This window comes from Phaenicophaeus curvirostris, chromosome 19 (assembly GCF_032191515.1).
Source record: "Phaenicophaeus curvirostris isolate KB17595 chromosome 19, BPBGC_Pcur_1.0, whole genome shotgun sequence".
NCBI classification, from domain to species: domain Eukaryota; kingdom Metazoa; phylum Chordata; class Aves; order Cuculiformes; family Cuculidae; genus Phaenicophaeus; species Phaenicophaeus curvirostris.
Window position 1 is genome coordinate 11,767,284 of NC_091410.1, and position 25,862 is coordinate 11,793,145.

Below are 25,862 nucleotides of genomic sequence, written 5' to 3' on the forward strand. Positions count from 1 at the left end.
GAGGCTGGGGGGAGACCTCATTGCTCTCTGCAGCTCCCTGAAAGGAGGTTGTAGTGAGGTGGGTAATGGTCTCTTCTCCCACCTAACAAGAGCTAGGATGAGAGGAAATGGCCTCAAGCTGCGTCAGAGGAGGTTCAGATTAGATATGAGGAAAAATTTCTTCACTGGAAGGTTTATCAGGCCCTGGCAGAGGCTGCGCAGGGAAATGGTTCAGTCACCACCCCTGTAGGCGTTTAAAAGACGAGTAGGCGAGGTGCTCAGGGATCTGGTTTAGTAGTGGGCAGGTATGGATAGATTCAACAATCTCAAAGGTCTTTTCCAACCAAGCGATTCTATGATTCTACACAAGCTGCCAAGGACCCGCTGACCTCGGCTCTCCTGGAGCTGAACGCTTTACATTTTTCTAGGAAGCCGATTATTTGTGTGTCTTTTGAACATGATCCAACAGAGCACCCTGGCAGCCAAGGGTGCAACCGTGTCCTGGGGTGCAGCCAGCGCAGCATCGCCTGCCGGGCGAGGGCATTGTCCTGCTCTGCTCCTCACTGGCGTGGCCCCACCTTCAGCGCTGGTGTGGTTTGGGGCACCACGCGATAAAGAGGATATAAAGCTACTGGGGAGTGTCTAGAGAGTGTATAAAGATTTTTGAACTGTTATGATAGGACTTGGTAGCTGAGGTTTACTGATGAAGTTTGTGTAAAAGCCTGGCTTCGATGTCTAGGTCGCCACTAGCGAGTAAGAACTGGTCAGAAAATTAGACTTCAAACGAAGTTGATAACTTAAATGATTAAGTTAGGTTGATATAGAGAAGCTTCCACAAAAGTTTGCTTGACTACTCAGTCCTATAGGGTGAGGAAGGACTGGATGTACTAGAATTGTGTTATCCGAAGGACTGGATGTACTAGAATTTTGTTATCCAAAGGACTGGATGTACCAAGTGTTGGTGAAGCATAACGCAGCAGACGGTGTGTACGCCTGGGAGCTGTGGGTGCCAGTGATGCACTATCGTTCTCAAGCATTGCTCTTGGAATAGCGCTTTTAGTTTCTGTTGTTTTATGTAAATATAATTGTGATGAGTATTCAACAGGTGGAAAGCATCTTTATGGCAGCTTTGTAAAGGGCTTTAAGGCAGTATTTTTCTACAACAGGTGCTGGAAGTGCCCCAGAATTAAGGGAACGAGCTTCATTAAGTCCCGTAGTATTACTCCGAGACAAAATGTTGCTGTCTTGTTTTGCCCTTTAGCAAGGAGAACAGCATCCATGTTGCCCATATGGCATCCACTTTACCATATTGTCAGTGTGAAACAGGGGAAAAAAGGCAAATTCAGCCATTGGCATTACCTCTCTGTGAGGTTTTGAATACTGACTTTAACTTTGAATACTAACTAGATCCTAAATCTCTTAAAGAGCACCCTGGATATTAGTAAACAAAGTTTACTTCCGTGTTGATTGTTTTTCTGGCAGAGCTGGCTATTGACTTTGGACTAATGATGTTGATTAGTTCAGTGTGTATGCATAGAGTGCCATAACATCAGCAAGATATTGCAAAAGCTTAGAGTTCCCTTTTTATTAGATTTACAAATTTCCTGTCTGGAATTATTGAGGTTCTACGTGTACGAGGAACTGAATAAGCTTAATGAAAAGCTGTGACCAGAAGTCATCAAGCCAAAACAAGTAAATTAGAAAGTCTGAAAGGGACATGTGCGCCTCTTGGTGCTGTGACAATATTCTGTCACGGAGAACAAAAGCAAAACCGGACGTTCATTCACAGAGTCAGTTCTTTGGCTTGAGAAAGAAAATATTGCAAGACAACATTCTGTAGTTAGACTGTGAGGGCTTCACACTCTGTCTGTCCTATCCCAGGCTTCCAGGGAAATGTGTGTTTCAGTGGAATTATGAAAGTTATCCCCAGTCCCAGTTTCTCATCCTGAGAGCTCCTCCATTCTGGGAGAGCATCTGCTACAGTCGATGTCTGCAGAAGGCTTGCTAGAAATCATCAAATACTGATAGTTATGTCTGGTGCTGAATCAAATTAAGTGCTTCTGTTTTGTCTGCAAAAAGGTTTTACTGATATAGCTAGAATGGCACAGAATACTGTATTTTTCACTCCTACTCTGAATGGCTGTGGTGCCAAGTCTGCTGGTGACTTTAACTACTTGGTATGTGATTGTAAACAGATTGTTTTTCTAGAGGACAAGCAGGAGCAGAAGAGGAAAGGATATTTTCTATACATGCATTGAAGGTACATTTACATTTCTTGCAGTGATCCTCAGGTTACGAATGAGAATTTTAACGTAGTGAATGGTTTTCAGTGAACTGCAAATTCTTCCAGAGAGAAGTGAGGAACCATACGTAGAGTGCTTTGCTGTGTGACCATCTTGTGCTTCACTGCAGTGATCATCTCCCGGTAGATGGTGCCATTGTGAAATGCAATTTATTCTGAGAAGCACAAGCTTTTAGCCACCTGGAGTTTCTTGAGTTATAGAACTTCCAGACTGCTGGAAAAAAAGAAGAAAAAAAAACCGAAAAAAACCCCCTGTTAATTACTTTAATGTTCTTTGTAAATATCATAAGCCAGGGATAGAATTATTTTTTTATTCTTCTGCAGGGAGGTATAAAGAGACACTTTTAAAATAAAGATAGTGCAAATGTCCCACATGCAAGAGAAGACAATATACCCCAAAAATATTTGTAGAACAAACTCAGTTCATTCCCATTTCCCCAGGGATTTATTTAGACTTGTGACAGCAGCTGTGTTGGTTATACATATATATAGTGTACCGAAACAGAGAGTGATCATTAAGCAAAACAGTTTACAGTTGCAAGGAATCAAAACAATTAAATGATTATATGCAGGAGGGGTTGAGGGATTAGAAATCAGAGCTGCTTTTCTGTTCTTGATTTAGTAACTGGAAAGCTGGTGTTGACACCAGTAGAGATGGAAACAGATCTCTGAATTTTTATAAATTTTAAAATAATATTTAGACAATCCCTATCATTTGTAGATACATGTCTATAGCAATGAACTGCTTTTAAAATCAGATACAAATTATGTGGAGCCTCTGTTATCAGGAACAAGATCTGAAGACCCCAGAATGTTGCGTTAAGAGAAATGTCTTGTTGGTTGATCAGTGAGACAGAACATGAAGGCGACACACGTAGTGACTTCTTTACTCAAGAAAGTGAAACTCCCATCAGGAGCTGGACAGTTTAGAGCAGGAGATGAAGTTCAGGGGCTCCAGACAATTCGCTGGGATCGGCGTGTGCTCTGTGAGGAAGTAAGATGTTCTAAGGAACGGCACGGCGGTGTGCGCTTTGCTGTCATGCCAGCCAGCTGGAGAGCAAATGAAAACAAACAGCTGAGATGTGGCGTGAACTCTGAGCTTCCTTTCCTGTCATAAAGGACTGGCTGGGACATTGTATTTACAGAGGGAAAAACCTGAAAATCCTAGTCAGCATTTTGCCTTTAGTTAGGAAAAGAGCCTTTGCATCTTATTTTAGGCAAAGCTCTGTTCGAATGACAAAGTTGATGTCTATTAGGAAATGTCACGTGTAAGCAAGTAGAAAGGGACCCAGCCAGGAGAAACAAAGGTCATGAATTCCCAGATAAGCACAGCTTTAATGCTTAAGAGTCCGATTTAAATTTAGTGATTCCCATAGGTTTCAAAGGGCATTGCATCAGATTATAGTGACAATTCTGCTCCTTCTGAAGATATGTTGCATTATTTAGGTAAATCCTACTTTTCCCACAAATACAATAGGGACTGAATAGTGTTCTCTATGTGATGTGTATTAGAATAACTGTCTGATGTTATATATTTCAGAATAACTTATCTTAAGATATTACAATAAGGTAACTGCTATGAAATTATGCAGCTGTACCACTGGCACGGGGGCTTTTAAGTTAAAATTCTTTAAGTCAATCTGATTTTCAGTTTAGCAACGGAAGATAGTCTCAAGCCGTTCTTTTCCATTTGGAAAACTTTTCTCCCAAGTTTAATGGTATTTTGGCTTAAATTCCTGCAGTTGAGTTTACTTTTGGTCAGTATCAGCTAGATTTTCCTCCCTGGGACAATGCTGAGGATTTATCAAGAACGTGACAGGCTAATCGGCCTGTGAGATCTTACGGAACATCCTTCGCTTGGGAGTGACGTCTCACTACAGTCTGGGAGTTTGGCAGTATTAAACTTTACTCCTGACCTAGTTCATCCTCAAAGCTGGCTTTTCCACCTCAGTTTGAAACTAGCCTTTTTCTGAGATCAACCATCCCGGCTCACTCTGAAGGGGATTGACCTGCACTCACTTTCTCCTTCCCTCTACTGTGGCTGTGAGGAGAGCCTTTGTCCCCTCCGTGGGAAAGACTGGTGTGGTTTTGCTGAGCTTTGTGTGTCCTGCTGAATTCTTTTAAAGGGGAAAGGGGAAATCCCCTTCCTTCCTAGTTTTTGTTATCGGTAGCAAAAGTTGATCTACCTTTGTTCTCCACCTGCCACGTGTCCTCCTCCTTTTCCTTTACCTGGCTCTGGAGACCATTGTTGGCCACCAGCCATCAGTGTTTTGGTGGTGGTGTATTTGAAACAGGCTGGATTAAGCAGAACAAATATTATTGCTACTTAACCAGCTTACGTCTTAGTCACTAATTGCTATGGCCATTGTGTTCCCTCTCAGCAAAACAGCTACAGAGATGCTTGTTCATATTGCTAACACATTGTTAAGAAGATGAGTGTCTACCTCCTGCTTCCTTTTGCAAAATGCCATGCTTAGGTGTGTAGTACCAGCATTAAAGTACATTTATAGCTTTAAACTATTGTTTTTTTTAGAAAAATAATGGCTTTCATTGACCCAGGAGGAAAGAAAAAGAAGGGGAGTGGTTTCATAGAAACACTGAAGCTTCTAAGAACCGTATGTCTAATTTGTAGATCTCTGTGACTGTATTTACTATTGTGTTTGCTGGAGCTAAAGGAAAGCATTGACGCTGTCATAAAGGAAAGATCAAAAGGATTAAGAGTTGAGCACTTGATTTTCAAGTGTTAACTAAATCACTGCATACGATGTTCTGGGATGCACAACTTGAGAAACACGTTTTGAAGGTCATGATTTCAATGCACTTTGTCAAGCCTATGGAGTGAGTCAGTTTAAGGCTCAAGTGGAATAACTTAAGTCTGACTTAAAAGTGGACTGAGAAACTGAGAAAGGAATATCCTGAACAACTGGAAGGTACTAAACATTGAATTAACAAAAGTTATGGAGTAAATTTTCTCTGGAAAAATTAAATTAATGCCTAAATCTGCAACTTCTGCAATGTCAGATTATTCAAGATTGAAAGCACATTCATACAAAAATGATAGTATCAATGTAAGAAAAGTAGAAAAGGAGAGACAGGGACAGGGTGGTATCTCTGTAATCCTCTTAGTTTTCTTATTCTGCCTATCTCTCCCAACCCCTCCCATCTGAGTATCAACAAACCGCTTATGGTAATGAGATTTCTTTGGAGAATGATTACATTTTACTTTTCTTCGCCACTAATCTTCTTCAGAACAATGCCACCTAAATCAAAGCTGATAGCTACTGATTTACTTGCATTAGGGCTTTCTTTAGGCTTTTTTCTTTCCTAATAATCAGAAAATACCTCCATTTTGTTAAAGGAAGTTGAGTAATTCTGAATTTTACATCAGTTCCTCACTATATCTCAGGCAGACGTTTACATGAGTGGGAATCGAGGGCAGAATTCTCAAGTAGAGTGCTTTGCAACTGGATCAGGGGCTCCAAGCCCCATCCAACCTGGCCTTGAAAACCTCTAGGGATGGGGCAGCAACCTGTTCCAGTGCCTCACCACTCTCATGGTGAAGAAATTCCTCATGTCCAGTCTAAATGTGCCCCTCTCCTTTATACCCATTGGCCTTTGTTCTATCGCCACAAGCCTTTGTGAACAGTTCCCAGCTTTCTTGTAGCCCCTTCAGGCACTGGAAGGTCGCTCTAAAGTCTCCTCGGAGCCTTCTCCTCTCCAGGCTGAACAACCCCGACTCTCTCAACCTGTTAAAAATAAAATATAAAACATAAAATCCTGTGCGGTTCTGTGTTTTTGCTACGTGGTGGTAGCGTGAGAGGTCCTTGTGTGTTGATATTCAAACCTAATACTGCAGTAGCCATGGTTTCTGTGATAATTTGAATTAGTTGCGTACCCTACAGTGAAGCTGCCACAGCAAAGGTGAGAGACCTAGAATGGGAGATAAAGGGGGAAAATGAGTAATTATATATATGTATTATCTGAAAGAGTTCTCTGTGTCAAGGTGATGGGAAAAATTTGTGCACGTATCTGCTGGGGTCAACTAGCAAAGGTAATTTGTGTTCGTAAATGGTTAATTGTGACTTAAAAATACCCATATTGTCAGGAACTGCAGGACAAATGTCATTGGAACTTCTTGTTTTTTTAATACACCTTAAGAAATTAAACAAAGCAAATGCTTTTGGTGGCGCCCTCAGGAAAAGTCCAGTCACTTCCTGAACAGTAATCTGCCTGGGAGCAGCAGATAGGTTCTCATTGTTTGCCATTTCCAGTTTCCAGTAATGGGAACGATTACTCGATCTAGCCAGTCTCTGTTGAAGATCTGGGAAAACTTACAGATTTTAATGGCAAAGTTTTATATATTTCCATAAAACAACAACAGCAAAAAAACCCCATAACCTGTTTTTGGTACCTGGAGGCATCACCTCCGATGATGAATATTGTTTTATTTTGGAATTAAGTGTCTGTTCTTCAGGAACGAGATGTATCTTGCTCTTCTGGCGATTTTCTTGCAGTGTAAGTTTGATAACTAAATATCTGTGTGGGTGCAGGTGTTTATGGTTTGTTTGGGTTTTATTGGAGCTTTTTACTGTTTCCCATTACTGTTCCTCAGTCTGCAGGCTTTGAAAATAACATTTCTTTTCATTTTTTCCAGGTTCAGAACTTTATGCTCACAATACAGGTAGGTAATGATAGGGTTTAAGTGAGAGATGTGCTGCTCATACCTTAATAAATGTTTTAATGGAATGTTTCCTAGAGTAATTTGCTTTACTGAGGCATAAAAGAGAAGAGATGGGAGAGGAAATTTGATTACTAGCATTTTTGTTTTGGTCTTTAAAATAACCCTCTCATTCCCACAAGCAAGGACATAGGGTAAAATTATAGAATATAAGTTATGGGTACTTGCTCTTTTTCTTGCAAAAGAAAAGATCATGTCTGAGCAGAGTGCAGAACTTAAATTCTGAGAGGACTGTGTTTACCTTTTATTTTATCTTGCTGACTTCCAGCACGTACACCCTGCATGCTTCCTTTTTTCATCACTGGAAACGTTTGCTTCTAGTTGTCTTGTAGGCTATTCACATGCAAAAAAAACCCTCTCAACAAACGATATTTTTATTGGTTTTATGCCCAAAATTCTCTCTAGCAAGGAAGATAATAAATAACTGGTAAGCATACATGGCAAAGAACTTCTTAGATGCAGGAAAGTTCTCCTCTTCTAGCAGCAAATTTCTAATACAAATCCTGGGGAAAACTGGTATACCCAAAAGCTGTACATCCTAAAGGATGGGAAAGTGAACGAACTCATAAATCTTTCTCTATACTTGTTCATCTATCTCTGTGAATAAGAATATTAATTACAGCAGGATTCTAAGAATGATAAAATTTTAAGTTACAAACTATTTATCCCTGCTGTGGTTGTAAACACAGAAGCGCTGTGTACAGATTAATGCTGTTATATGCTTTATTACTTAAAGTGCAAATTTTGTTGTCTTGGGTTTTTTTTAAATAAGAATATTGTATTCAGTATATTTTTTCAAGGGCTAGCATATCTAAATTTTAAATTAATTGAAGGCATTGCTTCTGCATATCATTCTGTGTTTGAATTACTCAGTGTGTGAGGACTCGAGAGTACGACTGCTGGACTGCCAGCAATGTAAAGTTAGGCATGAATATATTTGCAGATCTTGAATCCAAATGTCTTCTCAGGCTCTAGTTGTCCTAAACCAGAGATTTGAGATTTAATATTATCCCAGGTTTGTGAATTGTGTGTTTAGGGTGGAATTTGCTGAATGACCCTAACCTTACTTGCGGATAAAAGGTACTGGGATTTCTACTAGTTGCCTAGGGATGAGTTAGATTGGGGTTTAATACAACTCTAAGCAGTGTTTTACTGCCATTTTTCAGTTTATTTAGACAAGTATAAACACAAGAGGTTGTTCACCTCTCCTGATACTTGGAGATGGAGACAACAGAGCATGAGAAATAAGGGAAAACAAAAAGCAGCTGCAAACCTATTCTAGTGTCCTCTGTGTCTTCTAGGGAATTTAATAGATTTGGCCATGAACATCACCAGTTCAATGGTTCTCTCAGTGCTCACAGGCACAGACTGAGCAGATGGACAGTGTGCGCTGTGACAATCAGCAGTTGCCTCTAGTCTATCTCTGCGGTGGAAGGTAAAGTGCTGCTGCTGTCAACGTCTGTGAGGTTTGACCACAAAAATTGTGACACCTGCTACTAGGGCACAACAAATTAATTTTTGTGACTACTATGTACCAGCTTGAGATAACAGTATTATGTTGGATTAATTGAAAATAATTATAACTCTGTATTTTTTTTTTCCATCAAGTTTTCACTTTCAACACAGTTGACATCAAGGTTCAGCCATCTGCTAATGTAAAGAATGGAGCTCCTATGGCGATCGTCTGCCATGCTGATATTAGCAAAAGTAGTAATTTCCAGCTCAAGCATAATTTTACAATTTTAAAGGATGGCAAACTTGTGTTCATGAATGTATCAGACAAAGGAGAAGCGCGCTATGAAATATCTACGGCTAGATCTTCAGATACAGGCAACTATGAATGCACTGTGGAAGCAGGTGGAAAGACAAAGACTAGTAAATCCTCACATGTTTGGGTAATGGGTGAGTATTCCTTCCAACGCGGCAATTTTCTAAGATACAAAAAGAGAACAACCTTCCAGGAGAGGTAATAATAGTCAGTGCTAAACAAGATACCTTGCAAAGTGTGTTTTATCTGTAGACATCACCGTACTTTGTAAGAGTTGAGTGCTAAATAAATCCTCATGTTAAGACTCAGAAAGGAAATTGCAGCCCCAAGGCTACATGGCAGATCAGTGATAGTCAGGGATACAGCCCGTGCTCCCCACGCCACCATCCCCTCTGTCCCAAGTCTCTGCTCCTTAGATTGGAGAGACTGTTATTTGTGAAAGCTTGTGCCTATAGATCACAAACGTGATGGGGGTCAGGTGGATTACTGGAAAACTGGAAATAATGTAGAGGTTCTCACCTTGTGGTAGCTGTTGCCAGAGCTGTTATCAGCTGTGGACTGTTGTGGACACTGTTACACCAGTCTTGTTCTTTCAGCTCTTTATGAAAACGGGGGCCACCTCCATCTATTCTCTTTCTAGCCATGTGTTCTTGACTTCAAGTGCCATTTTTCCCTTTGGAAAAGCAATTTAGTAAGAATTTATTCAGCATTAAATAGCTACGGGGTTGTACAAGGTCTATAATTTTTCATCAGGGGCCTGAACCTCAAGGTACAGAAGCTGGGATGCCATTGAATTTCTTCACCTGCTCATTACTGAGTGGCAATAGGAAACATTGAGGAGGGAGTGATCTTACCTTTGCAATAGCAAGTTTCACACTTCACACATTGCAACAAGATTATATTACTCTGTTAGAGGGCATATTGTTCTTCTGAACAATATTGTTCTTCTGCCTTGGCGTGCACCCACACACCAAAGGGACTGTCCTCAAAAGCTCAATTCTTGCAGATTATTTGCATCTGTTAACTAGCATAGATCACTACCATAATGATCAGAGAGTGTTTATTTCAGTATTATGCAATGTTCTACTTCTTGTTTTCTGTTCTAAGGAATGACAAAGCCAATCCTGACTGCCGAGAAAAAAGAAGTTTTAGAGGGTGAAGTTGTGAAATTACGTTGTGAGCTGCCAGAAGAAGTTCCTCCTTTATTTTTCATTTTCCGGAAGATGAAGATGAATTCAACACCTAAAGAAAAATCTGTATTTGAGGCAGACAGAAACTTTTCTGTAGTGGAATTTTCTGTTGAAGAGGGAGATAATATTTTACAATTTGATTGCTTTGGTAGGAGATTTGTAGAACTTGAACACGAAAACTCAGAACACAGCAACAAAACACTTGTTACAGTCAGGGGTAAGTTGTCTGGCTTTTCTTTTTACATTTCTTTGCTTGCTACAATTAACAAGCTGGGTCATGAGTTTATATGTATTCTCTTGCAGAACCATTTATAAAGCCTACTCTGATTGCCAGGCCCTCAAGTAATATCACAGAAGGAGACAGAATACAGTTTGAATGCTCAACTGTTGTAGCCCGGATGCGTGATATTGAGATCATACTCCAGAAAAAGAAAACCATACTGAACAGTGTACGAGACGAGAAAGTTTTGAAATACACTACAGTAGCTACTCTAGAGGACAGTGGTGAATACCTGTGTAAGGTGGAGCAAGGGAGAGCATCAAAAAGTACCAAACTGAATGTTTTTGTGTCAGGTAACACCTCTGCTCATTTTAGATTTTACTCAATGGATTAATGTTTAAATTTAAATTTGGCCTAACTCGAGATCCAAGCATAACCTCCAGATCCAAATGTAAATTCTCCCTAAGGTAAAGGCTGTTTAGATTTAGATTTCAGTTTCTGATTTTTGCCTGTGAATACTTTCCAACTAAAATAATACTTTCAAATAAGACTTATGAGAAGTGGTTTCGAGTGAATGCTAAGCTTCTGTTTTCCCTGAATATATTATTATGTTGAAATAAAATGATTGGGGTTTTTTTCCGCGCCTGTAAGCTTTCAGTACATGCTTCATTCCATATACTTTGGGATAGGTGATCATATTGTTTTAGGCTCAATTTGAATTACTTTTTTCTCTTTTTATCTTGCAGAGTTATTCCCCAAGCCAATATTGGCTGCTTCTATGAGTAACCTGGATGAAAATAAAGAGTTAACTCTAAATTGTAGCATTAGTGGTTTTCGGAAAGCCAACTTCTCTATTTTGCGGAAAAATTCAAATGGAGACCTCTGGTTAAAGAATTCTAGAAACTTAACAATGAGAGTTAATGTGAATGATACTGGATCCTATAGCTGTAAAGCTGAAGTAAGAGGAATAGTCAAGGAGAGCAAACCTGTAAGGATAAATGTTTATGGTGAGTTGATACAGAGGCTTAGAACCCAATGGGGAGGAGAATGGGGGCCACCTCCATCTATGCTATTCAAAGATGCATGTATTCTATGATCTAGGTTTCTGTTTTGTTTGTCACCTCCTGCTTCCATTCTATCACTGAGGAAGAGCTTCCCAATACAGGCTGTGTGCACAAACTAGCTAAATATTGTATAGAATCATAGAATCATAGAATCACCAGGTTGGAAAAGACCCATCAGATCATCAAGTCCAACCATTCCTATCAAATGTTTATATGTTTTCTATAAAATAATATTTTGTATGTTTTCTATAAAATAATATTGTATCTTTTGGCCTTATGCAGTGTAATTTGCAACATTTTTTTCTTTCGTTTCCCTTTTAGCTCCAGTCTCCAAGCCAACTCTTTCTGTTGTCAGTGGTTTACCAGAGGTGGTGGTAGGTAAGCCTCTACGGTTGATCTGTCATTCAGTGACAGGAACACCGCCGATAACGTTCAGATTCTACAAAGGAAATGAAGTTAAGGAAACAGTAGTTAATGACACATATGCTACATTCTTGGATGAAAATATTAGACAAAATGACAGAAAAGGATACAAATGCGAAGCTAGAAACAATCACTCCAGTGGTATGAAAACTAGCAATATTCTAAACATCACAGTAATAGGTAAGTCTGTTTAATTCTTCTTTTTGTCTAATGTCATATTTTGATTTTTGAAACTGTAGCAGCAAATTATGGACTAAGCAAAATGGATGTGAAATGTTTACAATTGCTGATTAAAAATTTCAGGGCCAGATTGTTTTACTTCATGTTTGATTTTTATAGGACTGGATTAAATGTATATGTAATGATATTGGAGTTAGCATGTTATTTTACTCAGTAAAATAATTGAGCTAGCTCGACTCCTGTTAAAAAATGTAAATCTGGACTTTTAATAATCCCTCTAAACATCTCTGTTATTAGTTACAGTTTTCAGAGGTACTGAGCGTATGTTCAACACCGGGAGCTGCAATTACTAAGTAGCTCTGAAAGTCAGTCTGTTATTACTCCTTATTAGCAACTAAGAGTTACTGTATGTGAACAGAGTCTCTGATCTACAAATAGGTGTGAAGTAGAAAGGGAAAATTCCTCTGCCTGTAAGGGAAGTTGTTAATTGAAGCTTTAAAAAGATGAAGTGCAAATCCACAGAAGAAATCATGCGTCTGATATACGCTGCGAGTACTCCAAGAAGGGTAGTGCAAGTGAAAAAGCTGTGATTTCCCAGATATGAAGAAACCAAGGCAAATAATAGTTCCATAGTAGGCCACATAAGACTGGTGTCAGGACTGATAAATCTTAAAACACATGTGTGTGGTTTTCCCTGTCATTGGGTGTGTAAGGGAGCATCCTGTCTTGGTAGAATTTTTTAACCAGTCTTCCCTGTTTCTGTAGATTGTTTGGTGTGCTCAGAGCAGATGGTGGCGAGGTTTCATGTGACAGTTTTGGGGTGAGATCCTAATGCTTCAAAGGTTTGGCTCAAGAAACTTCTGTCGCTGATTTAGATATGTTCTGTCCCCATCACGGGCAGTTCCCTGCGTGCCCAGAGAACGAACTTGTTAACAATAGGTTTTGTTATAGGCTTTAAGGAAGTTTCTTGGATATCCTGTACCCAAGATATGGATTACACCTTGAATTTAAGTTGAAAATCTAAGATAAATAATTGTAAAGAACAGAGCAGAGCAGCTGTTTGAGGAGGCATACAGGCCTTTCTGCACTAGATGAAGAGCCCTAACAGTTGCAGGCTTCTCGTTGACAGATACTGTCTTGTTGGGGTTCATCTTAAATAGTGAATGAGGTAAGCAGAAACAACAGTCTCCTACCAACGTGGAAATAAAGCATTGATTGTGGCTGCTGCTCCTGGAGGACCTGAGAATATTCTTAATCTACAGAAGGAAACAACAAATTTTAGATGTTGACCTTTTATTATAATATAATAATGTGCCCGTATAACATCTTCAAAATGTTTGCCTGCTCAGCAGCATCTCCTTTACCTTACTCGGAGTTGATCAGCTTGTCAGTCTGGTGTTGTCAAAAACTTTGACTATTTTAGTAGTGGTTTGGTGATACGTGGTGACAGATCAGTGGAGCTGCGCGTCCTGTGCACGTTGACATTTGTACCGATGTCACAGCTATTGGAAAAAAAGTAGTTCTTTGGGACCACAAGTAAGGGAATTGGTGATGGCGATTCCAGTTGTAGAGCCAGGCTGACTGACTCCTGTGGAATGGGTAGAGCTTCATTCCGTGCCTGCTTTGTTTCTTTGAACTGCCCTCTCTATTTCTGGGTGTAAAATATTTGCTAGAGGATGCTGTCTGTCAGAGACTGTTCAGAAAGATTAATACTGTGCATTCAATCTCTGTTTAACTAAGCATTAAAGCAACTATTTCGACGATAGGATATTTTATCATGAAGGTTATTTCTAATAGTGCTGATGTTTGTTTTCTTTGTGTCTTCCTCTGTAGTACCCATCAAGAATGCCAGCTTGGGCAGCGTTCCTAATAGACAAGTGGAAGATGGCGGTGATATTGCTTTTCTCTGCACTGTGAATGGAGGATCGTGGCCAATCCACTTCAAGTTCTTTAGAAAAACTGATCATGAAGTTCTTATGTTTGAAAGAAGTGAAAATGCAGACAGAATGCTGTGGCGCAAGAAAGGAATGAGCAAGCAGGACACGGGAACATATTACTGCATGGCTTCTAATCGAGCTAACGTGGATGTGAAAAGCCATCCAATAACCATCAGCGGTAAGCTAACTTTTATGATTAATAAGCTGCATGCTATGTCATCATGACAAGTGAGGTCATTTTATCTGGGATGTTACTAAGTAGAACTCCCGTACTTGTTTTTGTTCCACCATTGTCAGAAGTTAAACAGAGAGAACTGTTTGTGAGTAGAAGTTGTCTAACACAGGAAAGTTTAAGGGATGCTCAAAAACCAAAGAAGCCCAGGTGGAAGCTAAAAGCAACCCATTGTTGTACTGAGCTTTTGGTCACAAAGAAGAGACTCACTAGTCAGCTTTGCAAGCAAGTCTTTTTCAAGTTCTTCACTAGTGTGTAAGAAGGCCAGTTTGTAGTAAAATGAAAGGTCAGGAACTGCAGAAGTTGGTAATGATGACCTGTCACAGTACAGACCATCTTAAACATGTCTTTCTTCTTCCCAGTCATCTTAGCAACTTGGCAGAAAGGAGTCATTGCTGCATTTGTCCTACTACCTATCGCAGGAGCAGTAACTCTCACTTCTTGGTGGTTTTTGTATAAGAAGAAAAAGGGTAATGAATTATTCCTTTGTATTCATTTGGGGACAAATGTATTACAATGAAACTTGCATTTCTTTCAGGAAGGAAGGCTTGTGGGATGAGGCTTCAGGAGATAACTAAATACAATTTAAAACAACTAAAAATCTACTCAAAGGTGCCAGGTGGCCCAAATTAAGCTGCAAGTGTGCTGAGGCTTTCCAAGTACATTGAGCAGAAAGGGAGCATCCAACTAATGGTGCTGGGAAGACAATAGTGAAGCAAAGGTTATTGGAGACAGGCCAGAATTGCACTGTGCTGATGCAGTCCTAGGTCTGAAATTCAGTCCTGTGCAACGTAGAGGCAGACAAAGCCTGAAGAGTTTTTTGATCCCTTATAGAGCTGTGACAATTTAATTTGGGGTCCCAACTCACGTGCAATTGAGGGACTGTAATTCAATTTCACTTAGGGATTTGTCTTTTATCGTTAATGTATTCTTTCAGATCTTGTTCTTTCAGAAAATAAGTAAATCTGTCTTATCTGTGCTGTGCATTACATAGCAGAATATTTGGGAAAATTTAGAGCATCTGGATACCCCAGAATGCTTATGATTGACCAAACAAGTCTGTGGTTTGAGATCTTAGGTTCTCTGTGAAAGAGACATTTAAGAGACCTGGATGATAAACAGGATATAAGACACTAGGCAGTTAATTTTGTGATAGCCAAGAGAAATGATTCTGACTTGGGTCAATAACCACTCTATTTTTGTTTTCATTTTCACTTTAAAATTATTTTTCTTGTGCAATCTATTAATAGATGCTTTTCTTTTTCTCTGTCAAGCTAAAGGACCGTCCATGGAGATGTCTGGGTAAGATGGCTTGTTTTATAATAATGGTGAAGTATTTCTTTTTAAAGGGCTGGGGGCCTTCCACTGTGTGAATACAATTTATTATGGCACACACCTGCAGACAATAGAAGGCTGTTCATGTACCACCTGCTAACACAACAACAGGATGAGGAAATACTCTAAAAATAGGAAAAGAAAGCCCAGCTAAGAGTAATACAAGAATGTCAGCCTTGTATTTGAACGCATTTAGGTATGGAATTAAAACTACGGAAGTCTTAAAAGAAGAGTAATGAGAGAGGGAACATTTTTTACCTTAAAGTTTGTTTGTGCTTCTCTTAAAGGCAAAATTTTCTTTATCTTCAATAGATAAGCATGTGTGGTAGTCAGCACAGACAATGACTGGTGTTTGTTTAGCATCATGTTGTTTTTATTGACTTGTTCTGGATAAGTCCATCAACTTTTATTGGTTTGCTTTTCAGTTCTGCCTTGGCTACAAACTCGACAAGTGAAAAACTGACAAGACAGCACAATGATGGAGACTACTATTCAGGTAGGACGTTTGGCTCTAAGACTGTTATTGAGCTGGTTTGATTAAACATTTGTTTAAAGTTTTGGACTGACATGGTTGTTGTTTGGATAGGGCCCAGTGTTTTGGGAATACAGAGGAATACCAATAACGTTCCCCCAAGTATCTTCTATCATTTTGTCTTTGTATGGCTTTTTTTTATGAGCGTGTCTGATAGGAAGATTAGTTTCTAAGTCTGCTCTGACGCTTCTACCAGGCAATCAGTTAGCAATATACGGATAGAGAGATCATGGTAAAATAAAATTACTTTCTGGTTTTTGACAGTTTTGAAACAACTGCAAGAAAGCTATTTCAGAGAGGAAATAGGAGTCGTGGCACATGGTCCTGTGATGTGGGCACAGTACAGTGATGTTAACTTACCATGGCTCGGCACTCTAGGATCTCAGTGCACGTCACAAAGAGAGGTGGACGTGTTGCTTAAAGCACCTGCTATAAACAAAGCTACCCCCTGGGTATTTCTTAGCTGATCATTTAAAAAGTCACATCCTTCCCACCTGTGTTATAGGAAAGTCTTAGTTGTGAATCTAAAAGTAGAATTTCTCATATGTAAATAAACATAATGGTGATAGAGTTACAGCTGTGTAACTCGATTATTTGTTTGGCTATAATAATTGTTTTGTCAGCTCAACTTTTGCTTTAATATTTTAGGATCAGGTTACATTGAAGATAGTGAAAATCATATGAAACCAACAGATGATAGCAAAGGTAATTTCATACTTAAACAATAGATTTTAAAGTTTTTTTATGATCAACGGTTTTCCAGTGGCAGCAATCAGGGTTTGATGAGTCCAGTCCTTTCCTTATTCTCTTCGATAGTGGGGAAGACTCTTCTGCTGAATTTAGTTATTTTTCCTTATGTTTCCTTATATTGCAAAGTGGCAATGACAGGACCCATTTACCAACTGCATTATGAAGTGTAATTAGTTGTGCTGGATTCCAGGCCATCTAATGAAGGGTGGCATAAAAATACAAGATAGACTCAAAATTTTAGGTTCTGTACAACAAATATTCAGATTTTTTTTTTTAAAGAACCGTTTCTACAGAATTCTGCTGCTTTTACTTCTCTGTCCTTTCTTCATTCCTGCCTTTTTCCATTGTATTTTACCTGTTCCAGATTAAATGGGCTCTGGCCTGATCTGCATGTGTGCCAGAGGCAAATCGGTTCAATCCCCACCTGCTGTGGATTGGGCAGCTTCATTAAAACCAGCTAGGCTATTGCAGGTCTCTACCAGATGTGAAAAACAAGTCTGTTATTCATATACTTCTAAAAATAACAGTATCTCTTCTGCATTTGTGTGGCAACAGCTTTTACTTCAGCAAGCAAAAGGAAGGAGCTTATAGTTGGTGCGTGGTATTTATTCCTTTGTGGCCTGAATAAGTCAAATTAGAACTGGAGAGACATTCTCATGCAAAACATAGAGACAGCAGAACCCTGGGAACATAAAGCTGTATTGATCACTCACAATCACTGCTGTTGTAGGAAGCATGTCATTTAAACTTCGTTAGGAACCAATATACCACCTTAAACACTGATTTTGTTTTGTTCAGTCTTTTTTTTTTTTTCCCCTGTCAGAAAGCTTCTGCAAAACTTTGCTGGTCTAATGATTAGATCTTTCTCCAATTTCTTTTCTAAAATATCCACAAGCAATTCTGCAGGATGCCACTCTGGATGGCTGTTGTGGTTCCTTCCAGCTTTCACAGAAAACCATCTCCACCCTTAGGAGAAGACATTGTAGAGAGCTACAGCTGTTTCTTGTGTCTGTTGTGTCCAGGTAGCCAATACTTGTCAGCCAGTAGTCCTAGTAAGTCTGATGTCTAATTGTTTTCAGGCTTTCTGTGAGCTGGTAGCAGAGAGGCAGTTTGAGGAGGAAGGTGAGCTGCTGATGTAGATGTTCTATGGGCAACGTTAATAGAAAAGTGCTGAAATTGCTTATTGGCAAAGCAGAAATTGAGAGTGTGAGAGCCTTTAACACAGGCCGTGAAAGACTTAAAGGCTTTAAATGTGACAAAAGTGGAGAAAGGGAAGTGTCCTGCCATAACAGCCACAGAAAAGGAGGAAAAAGTAAAGGCAGGGAGAGAAATAGGAGAGAGAGGAGCTGCAGCTGGAGCAGGAGTATGGGAGAAGCTCAGATAATTCCTTGCTCCACTTTTGAAGATGTTAAATTGAACCTGAGAGTTTTAGGCACAATTTGCTCATGCTGCAGTTTCAGAAATCTGGCTTGAGCTGTTCTCCTGCCTTTCAGATCGGGGTGACCCTTCAGACTGGGTAGGCCTTACAACTCTTAGCAGAGTAACTCGCGTCTGCTGTGTGTAGGGCCTGATCCTGCACCTATCAGAGGCAACGAGGACTTGTCCGTTAATTTCAGTGGCAGCAGGATCAGGCCCACAGCTTAAACGAAGCATGCAGTCCTACAAAGAAACGTCTTCTTGATATTTTTGGGGCAGGACCTGACCTTGAGAGCGCTGATGTGGAGTACACTGAAGTTGAAGTATCAACGCTTGATCCTCACAGAGGTAATAACCTGCCTGGCCTCTATGATTACGTTTTGGGAGCAGCTCTGGGTGTGCTGCTACTCCCTGACTCTGGTTTGATATTAGCACCTGTGAACGTAAGGGCAGGTTGTTCTGCATGTGTGACGGTTTCATGCTGGTAGTGCTCTCAGGTGATGCTGTGGCAACCACGCTGTTCATTGAGGCCCTTCTTCCCCTGGGAACCTCTTTTGCGCTTGGCTTTCCCACCCCTGTGAGGTCTGGGCAGGGCAGGGCTCCCTGCTGGAGCTGTGGCTCTGAGCAGAAGGCAGCCTGCTGTGAATCTTCATTGTAGAGTCCAAATTCACCGAGGTTAGCCACAGGGTAGGATAATAGGGAGAGCAGAAAGCAATGGAATTTCCTCCTTTATAAAGGAACTGGTTGAAGGGTCAAAGCTGTGATTCACTTCTGGTAGAGAAGGAAGAGAGACCAGAGTAGAATTAGTCGCTCGGTCTGGAAAGGCCTGGAGACCATCCCGGCTTTTGTGGCACATTAAACAGAGAACCGAGAATACTGACGCCCAGATAACTTTGGCCTCCTGCCTGTAGTTCTGTGGTGACAGCAACCTGAACTCATCGCCCGAGGCTAAGTTATGCCTCTGCAGCCTTGAAGGAGAAATATCCACTGAAATTTATTCTCAGGACCCAAATGCACAATTCAGTCATTCTGTGTCGTCTGGAGAACTGATATCATTATGACCTTGTGTTGAAAGCTGTTAAATCTTTCAGAAATATACAAAAGGTTTCAAGTAGTGAAGAGTGAATAAAACCCATGAGAGATGTTTATGTTATGCTCTAGCTTCTTTGCTTTAGCTGAATGAGACGCAGACGGAGGAAGAAATGGATGTATTTACTTTTTCCTGATAGGAAGGATCACTCACTCATTTCAAAGACCAAAGACGTTTTGTTTAGTTAGTAATACAGATGTTTGGGCAGAAGTACTCTTTCTTCAAGCTTGGCAGCAAAGCTCTACTGCAACAGCCAGTCCTCCTATTAGTTCTTTGTTTTCACTTGCTGATATTATTCATCAGTTTTCCGTGTGTTCTAACCATGCTGCTTACCCACTTCTGCTAAATTCTGCACTGAGATACCACGGTTGTTGTGATCTTTTTAAGAACAGGCCTAACACTTCATTGTTCCAACTGTTTCTGAGCGTGCACTGCACAATACAATGCTGTAGAATGGTAGAATATGCTAGTGCATGATTAATTTAATTAAAAGCCCTATTACATGCAAAATCAGCATCTCTAAAAATAGCCTTTTCATCCTATTCCTGATATATAACACTCCTCCAGTGTACCAGACCGAGTAATAAGATAATATCCATGCTATGTAGACTGAACCCCATTAAACTGCAAGCTGCAAAACAATGTTTAAAAGATTTTGTGTAAATGAGATGAGATTATTTTAACTGAATGCTGTCTCATGTTGCAGACCTGCCTATGATATACAAAACATTAATTGATTCTATAAGACTGAACTGTTCTTCAAGTATATTGAGATGTGATAGCTCCCTAATCTATTTCTTTTGTTGCAGCCAGGACACAAGTGAATGCTTAGCAAGTGCATGCTTTGGTTACTTAAGTGGCAGCTGCACTGTATTTAATGCGTTAATCTTTCAGAGCATCTTGAGGATGCTGCTTGAATGGAAGGAGTTTTATGAAATCAAGTTCCAAGATTAATTCTTTCAGCTCTGCGCTGCCTGTCACAATGAGAAAGGATGAGATTTATTCTTGAAAAAGAGTAGCAAAGCCTTTTCTTTGTATACCCTTGTAATAATCTTGTACAGTCACAGAAATAATTCAGCCTCAGGACCGTCACCGATACTTCTGCCACGCTGATGTTATTGTACAAGTTTTGTTTTGAATTGTAATATTCTTTCGTGTCTGTCTGTGCCCTTCTTAGGGAACAGACCTTTCAGGTTATCCCCTGGCTCGAAATCCCTGTCACACCTCTTTTGGTTCCACCTGTTTTCTGAATGAAGATGAGGTATATCATGCTCCCCTTTGCTCTGGACACGCGTATCTCAGCCAGCAGGCTGCACTTAGTCTGATGCTTTCAGCCTTGTGAGGAGCTTCAGATTTCTTTGGTCTCTCAGGACTAACTTCAGATTAATTTATCTTCCCAGTCATTTGCTCCTTCTGCCACTGTTGTCAATGTCAATACTAATGTTCGTTTCAGGAACAAGAGAATCTTATTTTGTGTATTGTGAAAGACAACTGCAATGAATGCTGCGGTATCTAAGCTGTAGCAGTAGCCTTTATGTCGATTTTGGGAAATAGAAATAAATGAATGCTACCTCAAAACAGGTTTACATCATTGTAGAAGGATGCACATCTTGCCTTTGACAGTAAAGAGCTACTTACATTTGAAAGCAGTGGTTTCACACTTTTTTTCCCAGCCACGTCTGCACTAGCGGGTCATTTCTGAAATACTTTTCAACCCGATACAATGGAGAACAGGCTAGTGCATCTAGAACTCTCTATGTGCAATGCTACCGTATGGGGAGTGAAAAACCAGGGTTCATTATGGTGTTACTGATAGTGAGTGGTGAGCAAAGTTTCACTACTTTATTTTAAAACTCCTGTGTGGAAAGAACTTGATTCCTACTTCTTGAAGCAGGTGTGAAAATGCCAGAGGAGTATAAGGTAGAGCTGGATCTCCACAGTCCAGCTTTTATTTGTGGTAGTGATAGCGGGATGTTAATTTGGTATTTGAAGAGGAGATAATTCTAGAGAGTGATTAAATTGAATAGTAACATAGATTGCATGCTTGACAAAAATACAGTGCTTATCTTTTCTAAAGCTTAGTTGTGCAAAAAGATGGCAAAGTGATTTAGACCCAGCATTGTTAATCCAAGCAGAGACAAAGGCCAGTGCTAAAGTAAGATCAGGAAATATCCCTAAAGTGAAAAGGGAGAAACCTCTAATCTTGGCAGAGTAAGAACTTGCTCCTTCTTTTCCTTTTATAGCTGGTTAGTTATCTGCAGGGTGGCAACATTTTAAAGTTAGTGGGAACAAAATGTCAAATCATCTAAATAATTTTGCCTAGCACATTTTTTTCAGCGCTGAGACGACTTTTGGAAGATTAACAAAGAAAATAACATGGGCAGTGGCATTATATCACAATTTAATGAAATAGGGCTGGAAAAAAAAGCAAGCAAGCTAAGGAAATGCCTCCCACCAAGTCTTTCCACAGAGTCAACAGGAGTAGATTTAGGACTGCTAAAAAAAAAAAAAGTGTTCCAAACAAAATGAGCTACCTCTCATTAAAATTCTGGGAAGATTACTTCTTCCTTCACTGGAAATGGAATTGATCATTTAAGCAATAGTCTATAAGCTTATGAAATGCGCTTCAAGACCTTCAGACTATTTTGCAAAGAAAGTTGATGCCAAAACTGCAAGTTTTAAAGCTGTGATTAGGCAGTTAGTGGAGCGTAACCCCTACTGTCATTGAAAGTAATAGCAGTTTTGCAACTTGGGTCTGATGTTTTAGATCTCAGTGGTGAAAGGATGCTTAACAGAATTAAATAATAAAAAAAAGAATTAGTTTTAGGAAATGAGAACGTGGTGCCAGAGACACTCGTTCTCCAGAGCAATGCAGGACAGCAACAGGCCTGATTCTGAGTCTGGCTGCAGATCGGTGTATCTGAATTCTTTAAACGCTGGAGGTTTATTATAGCTAAAGCGCAGGACTCTGTATCCAGAAATATGAATTTTTCTTTCCATTTTCTTGCAGAGAGGGAACAATAATTTTCTTTTTCTTTTTTTTTTTTTGCCTTTAACTGGAAAAATCTAACCTTTTAGTTTAGTGAACATCCACAGATGGGAGATTATACTGTGTTCCTTTGTTTACAGAGGCTTATTTGTAAACTTAAGGGTCTGAAAAGTATGTGTCTAAGACTAACATCACTTGTGTATCCCAGCTGTGTCCTTGGAGGTGAAAATCTCTGTCTTTTTCTCTTTACTTTCCGTCTTTCCGCAAGCCTCCTCAGCCTTCACTCCTGCTGTGTCCTCCTGCTCTCAGTGCACTCATGGAAGAGGCTGCCACACTGAGCAACCAAGAGGAGACCTTTACCTCCTAGATAGCACCTAAACAGAAGCTGTGCAGTGAGAAATATACAAATATTATTCTCCCGAGACATTTCACAAGGAACAGAATTAGATTATTTTTGTGCCTATAAGATTTAATCAGGCTGGTTGCCAAAGGGGCACGTAGATGCTCTTCCAAACAATAGATCTCCTCAGGTCTAGGATCCCTAGAACAAATTGAAGCGACTCTACTGGTAGGTGTCTCTGTAAAATCAAAGCAGTATCAATTTGAGAAGATTATTAGAATGTTAAAGTCAAATTCAGAAAGGGAAGCCTATTTTTGTCATCATTTTTACATAGAGGGAGAGATGTCTCCTTCTCAGAACTGTCCAGTCTGGGTTCAGGGGAGGGGTTGTAGTTGCATTTTTCATACAGGCTCCACAGGTTCATTGCTGCTTATGTAAGTACTTCCTCTGAAAGTAAAACACTGTGTTCTGTTTGTTTAAGGAGCTTTTCATAGGGCAAACAAAAAAAAAAAAGAAAAGAAAAGAAATTGATTCTGTGCCAATACATTTTCCAGCTCCTGTACAGAAGGGGACTGAAACAGTTTATAGTGAAATCAGAAAAGCTAATAATGGTAAGTAAGCTAGTGAAAAATTAAACACATAAAGGAAGCTTTTATGTAGAGATTAGGGATGATTTTGTGATTGAATAGTTTAGACGATAACTGCTGTAAAAAAAGAGATCCAGATCACAGATTAGCAGCTATGAAATCACAGGTGTTGGTAAGTTGTATAACACCTTCATGGTTTCTCATAAACCAATAATATTTAATGCAGTGAGATTCATACTTATAACACATATTTCCTTGGACATTTGCACCCTACCTGCCAAGTAGTTGTACCATATGCCTGGATCTGAATCTGAATCTGAAGCTAACACGGCCTGTTAGGGGTTGGGATGCTATGTTGTGTTTATCCCAAACTGCTAAGGAATAACACTTTTCCTCTAAGTTGACCGTGTTTGCCCTGTGTTATAAAATATTAGACTGTTTTTGAATATAATCCAGCAAATATTATAGCTATAGAGCTATAATATAGGTTGTATGTACCCTCCCACCTCCTGTAACGCAGCCTCTGTATTTGGGCTCTATTAGCTCAATGACAATTTCTATCTTTAAATATTGTGGCAATAATTAATTGAGACACAGTAAATTAAAAGCATTTCTTCATAGTTTGACAAAGACTAAATCAGAAAACATTTCCTTCCCTCTCTCTGTGTTAGGAAGTCTAGGTTTGTAAATATTGAGGCTGTAAATATTGTAAACTGTTCGGGTTTTGTCCCCACCTGTGTTACCGAGTGGCTTTTCTGTGTGACATTTTTATTTTTGATTGTTGTGTTTTAATTTGCTATTTTTCTACTTTATAAGGGAATTCCCACCTGCTCCAACACAGTATTCTGTTTCTCGGGAATCTTTCATGTGAGGGTCTCCAAGTACTTTAGAAAACATGACTTAATTTTCCCTTTTGAGGGCTTATAAGGCAATTTTTATCTCCATTTTACAGCTGAATAAACAGAGGGATTAGGTCATTTGTTTAAGGCAATGTGTTTAGAGAGTGACAACACTGGGAACAGAATTTGGGAATCCTGACTCCTGGCTTGGTGCTGAGCCTTTATGTTGCACTCATTTGTCACAGCAAAAATCAGAATATCCTTTACACTAAAGAAGGGGTCAAGCCATTTTGTACAGTATCTCCTGGCAGTGTTGTGAGGAAAAAACAGCTCGTTTCAGGGCTGGACCGAAAGGGCACTGATGTTCTGAAATGTTTCCCAGTGGGTGTGAACCGGACCTGCAGAAGCTGAACGTGTAACCCCTCGCTTGCTCTGTGCCGAGGTGTGAAGCTGATTATTACACCTGTCAGCATTCCTATTTTTGACATAACAGAAAGGTTTGTACACTAGGAGAATGTTCTGTGAGTTGTGGTGTAAACTCAAGGCTGAATTTCAAATTCAAAGCACTTAGAAGACTGGACTGGCCACAAAGTGGGAACTGCAATAAAATGTGATCTGATTGAAAGACCAAATCAGCCAGATGATGTGCAAATGCCCCTTAATCTTGCAGTCCACCTGCTCTTTTATGCCTAGCATTCTATTTCAGTTATTCTTGGAAACACAGTAACAGTATAAGTATATTAATGTCCACTTGTAAAAGAAGTTGAACGTGACCTGTGGGGGCAGGAGCTGGTTTGCCATTATGATCTTTGCTACATTTGAATATTCTTTGAGATTTTGGAGTAAATGCCCAAGAGTAAAACCTCAGGTTCAGGCAAACCTGTCCTCAAGGGAACTTACATGAATTTGGGAATTGGTGTCAGCTACACAATTTGACAAATTTAACACCTGCAGCCTAGGCAGTGATTTACTATTATTTGTTTGTAGGTGAAAATTGTGGTTTGGGTTTGTTTTATCAGAACTGGGTGCTTCATAAGCAATTTTATCTTTTCAATGAGTTGTCTGCGCGTCCCAGAAATCACGTCCACTAGAGAGGAAGCTGAAGAGCTCTCAGTAGCTGTTATGTCTGATGCAATTCTTTGTGACTGAGCTAAAATATTTTTCCTCTCCATTTTTCTGATGGCTCTCGCTGCTGTGCCCAGTAAGGCAGATGCCAAGTCAGTAACTAACTTCTCTTGTAATTTGAGTTCTAGCTATTGCTTGTCCTTATCCCAGGTCGCGAATCCAAGTGCAGATAATGCTCTGACCTTTTCCAAGCCGTAAGCCTTTGGCGGTGTCTGTCACTATTCCTTTTCTTTTTATTTCCCTGGCTATGTTATCTCCTGTTGCTCTTGTTTTAGTGTTTTCCATCACACTAGGGTAAGATTTTCCATCCTATCTGCTGTGCTGCCTTCCTTATTCTGAGTGCCAGGCCTAAAGTGGTGTTATACTAAAGATGAGCGGAAACCAACTGTCAAATGCACATTAGGAGTCCCAGAAGACCTGTGTGCGCTTAACTGCGTTTAACCCCTTAACAGCTGGAAAAGCAGGTTGTTTGGAAAAGTCTAGTCAGGTGCATTTTGATTGAAAGACATATAATAGAACTGTAGTTAGAGAATGTCAGCATCTTTAGCTGGATGCTAGATTTCCTCTGATATAATGAGAGGTTTAAGGACTATGTTGATTACTAGCATTGTCTTTGGAAGCAACTCAAAGAGATTAAGTTGTCCTTGTGTTGTTACTGAAAGGTTAGTTTAGTGCAGAAAAGGAAGACTTAGTGTTCAGGAATTTATTGATTTAAAACCTTTTTGAGAGCAATAGGTTGCTAATTTGGTACTTTACATAGAACACCTAAAGCTTCAAGCGTTTAGCTTTAAATCAAACATTACATCTAGTAGTCAAATCTCCATCA

The 25,862-nt window shown here is 39.8% G+C and overlaps 1 protein-coding gene across 5 annotated transcripts in view; it reads left to right on the forward strand.

Moving 5' to 3' along the window:
- The first annotated feature begins 6,496 nt into the window (after positions 1 to 6,496).
- Positions 6,497 to 25,862, forward strand: part of PECAM1 (platelet and endothelial cell adhesion molecule 1) — a 28,298-nt gene continuing 8,932 nt past the window's right edge. The window contains exons 1-14 of one of the 5 annotated variants that reach the window (XM_069872626.1): positions 6,497 to 6,796; positions 6,936 to 6,962; positions 8,628 to 8,921; positions 9,895 to 10,194; positions 10,281 to 10,550; positions 10,944 to 11,204; positions 11,583 to 11,864; positions 13,698 to 13,979; positions 14,396 to 14,503; positions 15,308 to 15,335; positions 15,794 to 15,864; positions 16,549 to 16,605; positions 18,346 to 18,414; positions 20,334 to 20,425. In XM_069872626.1, coding sequence (XP_069728727.1) covers positions 6,763 to 6,796; positions 6,936 to 6,962; positions 8,628 to 8,921; positions 9,895 to 10,194; positions 10,281 to 10,550; positions 10,944 to 11,204; positions 11,583 to 11,864; positions 13,698 to 13,979; positions 14,396 to 14,503; positions 15,308 to 15,335; positions 15,794 to 15,864; positions 16,549 to 16,605; positions 18,346 to 18,414; positions 20,334 to 20,410 — 2,160 coding nt within the window. In that variant the 5' untranslated portion in view covers positions 6,497 to 6,762 and the 3' untranslated portion in view covers positions 20,411 to 20,425. Of the gene's footprint in view, positions 6,797 to 6,935; positions 6,963 to 8,627; positions 8,922 to 9,894; positions 10,195 to 10,280; positions 10,551 to 10,943; positions 11,205 to 11,582; positions 11,865 to 13,697; positions 13,980 to 14,395; positions 14,504 to 15,307; positions 15,336 to 15,793; positions 15,865 to 16,548; positions 16,606 to 18,345; positions 18,415 to 20,333; positions 20,426 to 23,039; positions 23,097 to 25,862 lie in introns of those variants that run through there. The other 4 variants (XM_069872624.1, XM_069872628.1, XM_069872627.1 and 1 more) reach the window with 4 other exon arrangements.